General features: G+C 52.8%; 2 protein-coding genes across 2 annotated transcripts; one reads left to right on the top strand and one right to left on the bottom strand.

The window, feature by feature from the left end:
- Positions 1–2,933: 2,933 nt before the first annotated feature.
- BJX68DRAFT_182781 (sugar porter family MFS transporter) lies at positions 2,934–5,116 on the top strand. The gene is made up of 6 exons (XM_071037234.1): positions 2,934–3,247; positions 3,300–4,039; positions 4,099–4,150; positions 4,207–4,438; positions 4,494–4,612; positions 4,669–5,116. Exons 1-6 carry the CDS (start codon positions 3,080–3,082, stop codon positions 4,945–4,947), a joined length of 1,590 nt encoding a protein of 529 aa, XP_070894345.1. The 5' UTR covers positions 2,934–3,079; the 3' UTR covers positions 4,948–5,116.
- Positions 5,117–5,981: 865 nt separating this feature from the next.
- On the bottom strand, positions 5,982–7,008 carry BJX68DRAFT_258318 (Alpha/Beta hydrolase protein; the record flags this gene model as incomplete). The annotated part of the gene is made up of 3 exons (XM_071043514.1): positions 5,982–6,202; positions 6,233–6,779; positions 6,856–7,008. The coding sequence occupies 3 exons, from the start codon at positions 7,006–7,008 to the stop codon at positions 5,982–5,984; spliced, it is 921 nt and encodes a 306-aa protein (XP_070894344.1).
- Positions 7,009–8,001: the final 993 nt, after the last annotated feature.

Below are 8,001 nucleotides of genomic sequence, written 5' to 3'. Positions count from 1 at the left end.
CGCGACGCTACCATCTGCCGGATAATGGCTGAACGCCTCTAAGTCAGAATCCGTGCCGGAACGCGGCGATGTTGCCCCGCACGTCGTAGTTGGATACGAATAGGCCTCCGGGCCCTGTACCTCAGCAGGCTGGCGACGGCCCCCCGGGAGAAGCCCCGGGGGGCCGGCTGGCGGATTGCAATGTCACCTCGCGCGGGGATGAATCCTCTGCAGACGACTGATGTGACCAAGCGGGTCGTGTAAGCGGTCAAGTAGCCTTGTTGCTACGAGTCGCTGAGCGTCAGCCCGACCTTGGCTAGATTTGTTATAACACCCCCATCAAGACGCCCGGCAGCGCCGAGCGGTTGGAGGGAACTGAGGTACGCAGAGGAAGCGTGGCTGCGGGATACGTTGAAGCCTGTTGTCAAGGCGTGGCTGGAGTAGGGGGAGCTCTCTGGGAAGGATGAACTGGATTTGGACTTGACCGTTGTGTTACGGTCTGATAAGAGACATCGGATTTTATTGGGCCAGACTGAGTACCCGCATCTTACAAAGTAGCTATGTAGACAAGAACACCAAAACTAGGTTGCTAGACAGCCGAATTCTTCTGAAATCGAAAGAAGACTATACAAATCAGAGAGGATATCCGCAAGTATAGCTACAGAAACCTATATACGGATGCAGAAAAGCCACCTCCACCTTGCTGGCTTGACGGTCTTTCCGGTTAAATCTCAACTAGTCCATCCCATGCTACATACTACAGTAGTGCCGACATATCGAGTCCTCAGGGGCCATACGGGGTTTATCTTCAGCATATGCGGCGAGGTCCTTGCATATACTGAAGATAGCGCTGTGAGGCCAGCGACGACGATCCATATGCCGAAGCCCCGGCATACCGGTGGCTAATCTGACGCTCGTCACCATGGACCGGCTTTTGTCCCGCGTCATAAGTGACGAAGCCTTGCGATGACTTGAATGGATACCGTGCCGACCTCTGGCAGAGATGCGGGCAGAGTCCTGCAGCTTATCACGCGCATTATCCGCTCCATCAGCACAGGAGATGGTGCCCGGATAGTGCGGGTAGTAGGTTTCCTCTACCCCGTGGAGTGGCTAAAGAAGAATTTCTCAACGTGCACCGAAACTTTCATAATGCTGAGTACGCTAGCTGTAGTCCACCGCGTGGGGATGATTCGGCGGAGCCGGAAAGCGTCAACCCCCGCAACAGCCCTTTGCAGGAGGAATCGCAGGGAATAGCTACTGCGCGACTGGGTCAATAGACTTTGGATCATCTTTTTGATGATCGATTGTTAGTCGATTGTATTTCTATCTCTGACTTCGCTGTGATAAGTAGACTGTAATATTCATTACTAGGCGGTGCTATCCTTGATTTCGATACCTCGAAGTACTACTACGAAAAAATCCCGCTGATAAGCAGCTCCATAGTAAGCAATTCCCACTAAAAGCACCCGAACTTTCCTTCTAGATTAAAACCTCATACATAATTGCTTAAATTTCGCTACGTAAGTGTATGGACAACCCCGCAATGTCGACCTCTTGCGGGGAAGCGTGTAAGATTAAGGTTATCGCGGAAGGTCGGAGCCCAGCGGATGTTCGGAGATACATCTAACCCACTTGCAACCATCATACCGGGATGGGACTGGAGTACTCGCCGGTGGGAAGAGATCCATCCGAGCCTGGTGTCTGCCGAAGTTGCCTGGAAGCCGCCCGGATGAATCCTAAGAACATCGATGGGTGCCAAGAGATATGGTATCGCGGAATCGCGGGCTGTTATGGACGAATCACACGGATCCAGGGTGAGTTTCCGCGTACACCCCAGTTGACCAAGGACAACATGTAGACACCCTCTGACCCAATCTAGGTAGTCAAGCAACTAGAACCTATGGCCCTAAGCCTATGAAAACAGCGTAATTCCACCTAACCCCCTTGACTACCCCAGAACTCGCAAAGCGTAAGGGGAACGGCCGATTCGAGAAAACGTGGTTTCTCGTTATATTAAGGTTAATGAAGTATGTGTGTAGTGGATGTAAGCATAACCACCCACGGAGCCAAGTAACTGATAAATGACTCAATAGACGAAGAAACTAAATACGCGAATGAGTTGCAGTCTCGCGGAGTCGCGTATATTAGCCAAGGCCTGGTGATGCAACAGTTGCAGCGCCAAGATGGTTACGGTCCGACATGGTCTCGATAGTCACGGGCCTGTTTCCCATGCTCCCAATTCGGGGCTAAACTTCGGGGCTTGGGCCCTGTCCCCAGCTTTAGGCTCTTCACCCTGTAGTCCATTCCCCGTTCCCCACCCCCAGCCCCGTCCGCTGGCACGATCGCTAGTCTGATCGTTCTGTCAAGCAGGTGCCTTTCTAATGCGAACTTTGAAGTCCGGAACTTATTCTCGCCCCAGTCCCTGGTTCATGGGGGATCCTCTGACCCCACAAGTGTAGTTGGGGAACTTGGGGTACTCGTCAAGGGCGAAACTGGGGGTGGTGTGACTCGGAGATTAGACTGCGGGGAAGACGCGCCAATGTCCCGAGAATTCTTGCCAAGAAGCCAATCAGCCATGGCCCAGATATTAAGACTTATGCCCAGACCTCATCCACGGTCGAACAGCAAATTCATTCAAGGCCCCCCGCTTGCTGGTCGTCCACATGCTTGGTAGCCGGTCGGCCCGGTCATGCGCCTCGACGAGTCAGTCCTCAATGGGAGCCTGTTCCCCACTTCCTCCAGCAGCAAAGGGGATGCCGATGCTAGTATGGCCACTGCATTCCGCTTCCTTTCCTGACTGGGCGAGTGCCCCGAGGTAGCTTTGGATTAAGGGCCCAGGCGCCCTAGAGCAAGTCGAGGTAGTATCCGCCTTCGTAACCATTTCCCTATTGGTGGTACCATTTCTTGGGCGAGGCACTACTGCTCTTGTTTTCTGCAGCATAAATGGCTTGCGTCCCTCCCCGCCATAAATGGCCGACTTGCGTTCTGATTTTCTCGTAGTTTCCCTCCTTGCTAGGCCATAGCCGTCAGATTCTTTCCTCTGCACCTTGATTGCCTCCGTTTATCTCGTCAAACAATCCGCCTCACGCAGTCAGTCACCATGGCCGACGACACTGTCGCCGGTGCGCGCATCGAGGCCCCGATTACATGGAAAACCTACCTCATGTGTGCCTTTGCGGCTTTTGGCGGCATCTTTTTTGGATACGACTCGGGATATGTTAACGGTGTCCTTGGAATGGATTACTTTATCCATGAATTCACCGGAAAGGTATACAGAAAGAGCCCTTCTTTTGTACTTGGCTAACGATCGGAAAATACAGGTCAAGGAGGAGCTTGAGGACCCATCAGACTACGCGATCTCCTCTTCCAACAAATCCCTGATTGTCTCCATCCTATCAGCCGGCACATTCTTCGGCGCCCTCATTGCAGGTGACATTGCAGATTGGTATGGCCGCCGCACGACGATTATCTGTGGTTGTGCGATATTTTCCGTCGGTGTTGCCTTTCAGATTGCCTCGACCACTGTTGCGATGTTGGTAGTTGGACGATTAATCGCAGGATTCGGTGTCGGGTTTGTATCTGCCATTATCATCCTCTACATGTCAGAGATTGCACCCCGTAAAGTTCGTGGAGCAGTGGTTTCTGGCTATCAGTTTTGCATCACCATTGGACTGATGCTGGCTTCATGCGTGAACTACGGGACAGAGAACTACACTACCTCCGGGTCCTATCGCATCCCGATTGGCCTGCAACTACTTTGGGCGGCTATTCTAGCAGGGGGCCTGTTCCTGCTCCCCGAATCGCCTCGCTATTTTGTTCGAAAAGGTGACCTGGCGGAAGCGACTCGGGTCCTCGCGCGCATTCGCGGCCAGCCAAATGATTCCCAGTATATTCAAGAAGAATTGGCGGAAATCGTGGCGAACTATGAATACGAGACGAATCTTATCCCCCCCGGCGGTTACTTCCAGACCTGGCTCAATTGCTTCAAGGGCGGTCTCTCGAGCCCGAACAGTAACCTCCGTCGGACGATTTTGGGGACTTCTCTGCAGATGATGCAGCAGTATGTTACTCCTCGAGGCCAACCTCTAGCAAAGTAGTACCGGTGACTGACACTCACAGGTGGACTGGCGTCAACTTCGTCTTTTACTTTGGAACTACCTTCTTCCAGAACGTTTGTGCCCTTGACCCTTCTCTTAACAAATTCTCTGGCTTACATGACCCGCCCAGCTCGGAACCATCGACGATCCATTCCTCATCAGCATGATCACAACAATCGTCAACGTATTCTCCACCCCAATCTCCTTCTACACAATGGAGAAAGTCGGACGCCGTCCCTTGCTCCTCTGGGGTGCCCTGGGCATGGTCATTTGCCAGTTCATCGTGGCGATTGCGGGTACAGTCGATGGCAATAACAGCCAGACTGTTAGTGCGCAGATTTCGTTTATCTGCATCTATATCTGTGGGTTCCTGTTCTCTTCTATGTAACCGCTTGACATGGACTAATTCTTTATCAGTCTTCTTCGCGTCCACCTGGGGTCCAGGCGCTTGGGTCGTTATTGGTGAAATTTACCCCCTCCCTATTCGATCTCGCGGCGTAGCCCTATCCACCGCGTCGAACTGGCTATGGAACTGCGTACGTTCACATCTACCCTCTCTCCCTCCTATCTGACCAACTAACCAAATCCCCAGATCATCGCCGTCATAACCCCCTACATGGTCGACACAGACAAAGGCAACCTGAAATCCCGCGTCTTCTTCATCTGGGGCTCGCTCTGTTCCTGCGCATTCGTGTACACGTACTTCCTAGTCCCCGAGACCAAGGGACTCACCCTTGAGCAGGTTGACAAGATGATGGAGGAGACGACCCCGCGCACGTCGGCGAAATGGAAGCCGCATAGTCGGTTTGTGGAGGAGGTTAAGAGGAATGACGGGGCTGTAGAGCTTGGGGATGTTGCTGCGAAGGCGTGAGCGTTGGTTGAGGGTTAAGTTCAGGGGGTTTCGGTTGAGGGCTTCTGTGGTAGCCTTGGAGGGGTACGCAGATGAATGTGATGGGGCTCTGGACTACAGATGCTGATGCGCTGGGTAGCTATACGTCTTTTATGAAGGACAATACACTCGTTCCAGTATTGAGCAACTGCTTGAACATCCTTGCCGTACAACTGCTCCACCGAGTAATAACTGTCATCAAAGATGGAGGCAGATCTCTTAAAGAAAGAGAGCGAAGGCTTTTGCACCTAGTGCGTCTTTCATCAAGGCGAAAAAAAAAAAAAATCCCGTCCTGCGAACCCTCGACGCAATGACCCAGTATGACTATATTAATCCGCCTGGTGGGGCGCCTCGCGCCCAGTGCAATTGTCAGCCATGACAAGGTTAGTTACACTCTTATTGACCATGCAAAAGTAGTCCCAAACAGCTCTAGAAGTCGAGGTGTTCTAGAACTTTCTGGCGTTAGATTACTCTACTAGCGAACCGAGGTTAATCATAGATGCCACAGCTGAACAATAGGGGTCCAAAACTCCAATCTGCACCTCCAGCTTTTCCCTGGTGGTAACATCCCGGTCAAAGATATTAGCTAGGGTAGAATCTGAAGCGTAGCCGAAGATTCAAACATTCAAACAGCAGATGGACCGACCGGAAGACGTGGCTGAGTCCCCGACCGAATCCCATGCAGTAAAGGGAGCGACAGCCGAGGCACACGCGTTGGTAACCGAAAGCAGCGAGCAAAGCGTCACTTTGCCTCATGATGCGAGAATGCGGTAGCCAGGGAGTCTTCGCAACGCCTCATTCATCTTATAGTAGGCCCGCGCCGTCCCATTCCTTCCAATGGATCCTGCACCGCGTATCGTACGTAACATAGCTGGATTCTCCGGCCCTGGCGGAATCCCCGAGGCTGGCGATAACAGCACAGAAGTCTCAGGTGTCTCCTCCATTCGGTGCATATTGACGCGACATGCGCAGGGCAGCCCACCCTGTATTGACCCCGGGAAGGCCCATGCCGAGTTTCAGGGATCCCCATCAAACCCGTGCTCGCCCTCATGCGTAACAAACTGAATCAAGTCATGCACTGGCTTTCCCTTGGTAACCTTGCGCAATTTTGCAACAAATGGCTCGGAGTGGTCAGGGGGAACCACGGTGTCATTCAACCCCTGAATTATGGTTATTCCTCCGCGGGGAATCTTGGTTTTCTTTCCCTTTTTCTCCACCTGTTTTAGTGGGTATAGAGCTTCCTTGGGTAAAGACGAACCCTTCAGACCTCGCGCGTACCAGCCTCCTAGGCGGCCATACTCGATAGCCGCCAGCATAAGCGGCAGATAGTCCCCGTCTGTTGAAGAAATCGGCTCATCCTTCGGCACACCCGCAAGGATCTCATCGATAATCGACTCGTCAAAATGCTGCCCGAACGGCGGGATCGAGCGCGGCTGCGTGAAATCCGGCGAACTCATGTCGACGGTCGGATACATGGCAATGGCAGCCGTAATCCCATCTCTGTCTCTACCCCGTCCACTTGCCGCATGAGACAGCGCCGAGTTGATACTCAGCAATCCGCCCGCCGATTCTCCGGTCACGAGGAGGTGCGCAAAGTCGATCTCCGTGGGCGTCGTGTGCGCCGCGAGGATGTCGCTCACGGTATCGGATTGAAACAACCAAGCCCAGAAGTCTTCTACGTCGTGGTAGATGTCTACCCCCGTTGCCTGTGGCATAAGCCGGTAATTCGCGCTGATGATTACGGCCTCGTGCTGCAGGGCGAGGTCTGAGAGCCAGTAGGGGAACCAGTCCATGTAGAGGGAGTCGCCCATTACCTGGTGATGATCAGGTCAGCAATGTAGGGACGAGTTTCTCAATCCACTGAAATCCAGGGGTAATGTAGATGCGTACCAGTCCTCCGCCGTGGAAACGGGCAATTGCAGGTCTTTTGCCGGTGTAGTTTGTCTGGGGCACGAGGATATCGGCGCGGATTGCATGGTCGCCGACGTACTTGTAGGTCTCCTGGATTAGGTCGAACCCTTGGATCTTGGTGAGACCGGCCATTTCGATGTTTTCTCAGAATTGTCTTGGCAGCATTCGAGTCCTAGTGTGAAAGGTACACAAACGTGCGACTTGGAGCGAGGCTTTATACCCTCGGAAGGCTCCGTAAAGTAATGAGAAGGGTGCCTTGGCCATGCAGGTACTACAAAAGATAGCCTCCAATAGGCATACACTACTGCTATCTTGGAGAACTAAACGACCTCTCGGTGCCAGCTTCCACGAATCACCAATCCATCACCATTATTACTATCCTCCACGTGCTCCAATCTAGCGAATCATCGTCGGCACTATATCTGCAATTTAATCTTCAAGCCGCTGCCCTGCAATACGTCAATATTCGTCCTCTAAACCCCTGCAAAAGGATAGAGCGGCTGGACATTGATTGGACGGTGCACCATGGATGTTGCTCCTCGTCCTCGCGGCTGAATTCCGACGCCCCTGAAGGAGCACTTGGTACTCTGTCTAAGTCGTCTTGGTAAGCCTTTGCAACCGGGGGCTGGCCAATCAGACTCGCCCGTGGGCACCATATCGAGGCATTCCAAATTGACGCTAAAAACGGCGCTGCATGGGCGGCGCGCTAGCGGGGTCCGAGCGTTGAGGGAACGCTACTCAATTCTCGAAAGACCACCAGCCCAATCGCTCAGCACTTCTGAGAGCTCTGGGCTCCGTATGCAGTGTTCACAAATGCAGGCGGGACTACCCGCTGAAGAGTACTGTGGCGGTAGATAATCGAGATTGGTTTCACTTGTTGGGTTTTCCAGCAATTTCGTTTTTGGCCCCAATCTATCCCAGTCACATTTTAGATTCGCGTTGGACGCCTAACGCTCTCCAAGATCCCTGCCAAAGTCCTGAACGCAACAAAGTGCGAGAATGGCGTTATACCGACTGTTGTTCGCGACGGAGCATTTTCAGGCTGAAAGAGTCGCAATTCTCGGCCCGTTGGAGATACAACCCTATGTACATACCTATCATGTTTCAGCTGTATCTAGAGGCCCC

Source organism: Aspergillus pseudodeflectus, assembly GCF_044049435.1.
Source record: "Aspergillus pseudodeflectus strain CBS 756.74 chromosome Unknown BJX68scaffold_61, whole genome shotgun sequence".
Classification (NCBI taxonomy): Eukaryota; Fungi; Ascomycota; class Eurotiomycetes; order Eurotiales; family Aspergillaceae; genus Aspergillus; species Aspergillus pseudodeflectus.
Note: the sequence above shows the minus strand (reverse complement) of the source record. Positions and strands in the feature narration are given on the sequence as shown.

What these genes read in the sequence shown, in the direction of transcription:
- BJX68DRAFT_182781 (XM_071037234.1), top strand. Translation starts at nt 3,080, where the DNA reads ATGGCCGACGACACTGTCGCCGGTGCGCGCATCGAGGCCCCGATTACA. An exon ending in TCTCTGCAGATGATGCAGCA is followed by an intron (nt 4,040 to 4,098) that starts GTATGTTACTCC and finishes TGACACTCACAG; the next exon opens with GTGGACTGGCGTCAACTTCG. An exon ending in GAACTACCTTCTTCCAGAAC is followed by an intron (nt 4,151 to 4,206) that starts GTTTGTGCCCTT and finishes TGACCCGCCCAG; the next exon opens with CTCGGAACCATCGACGATCC.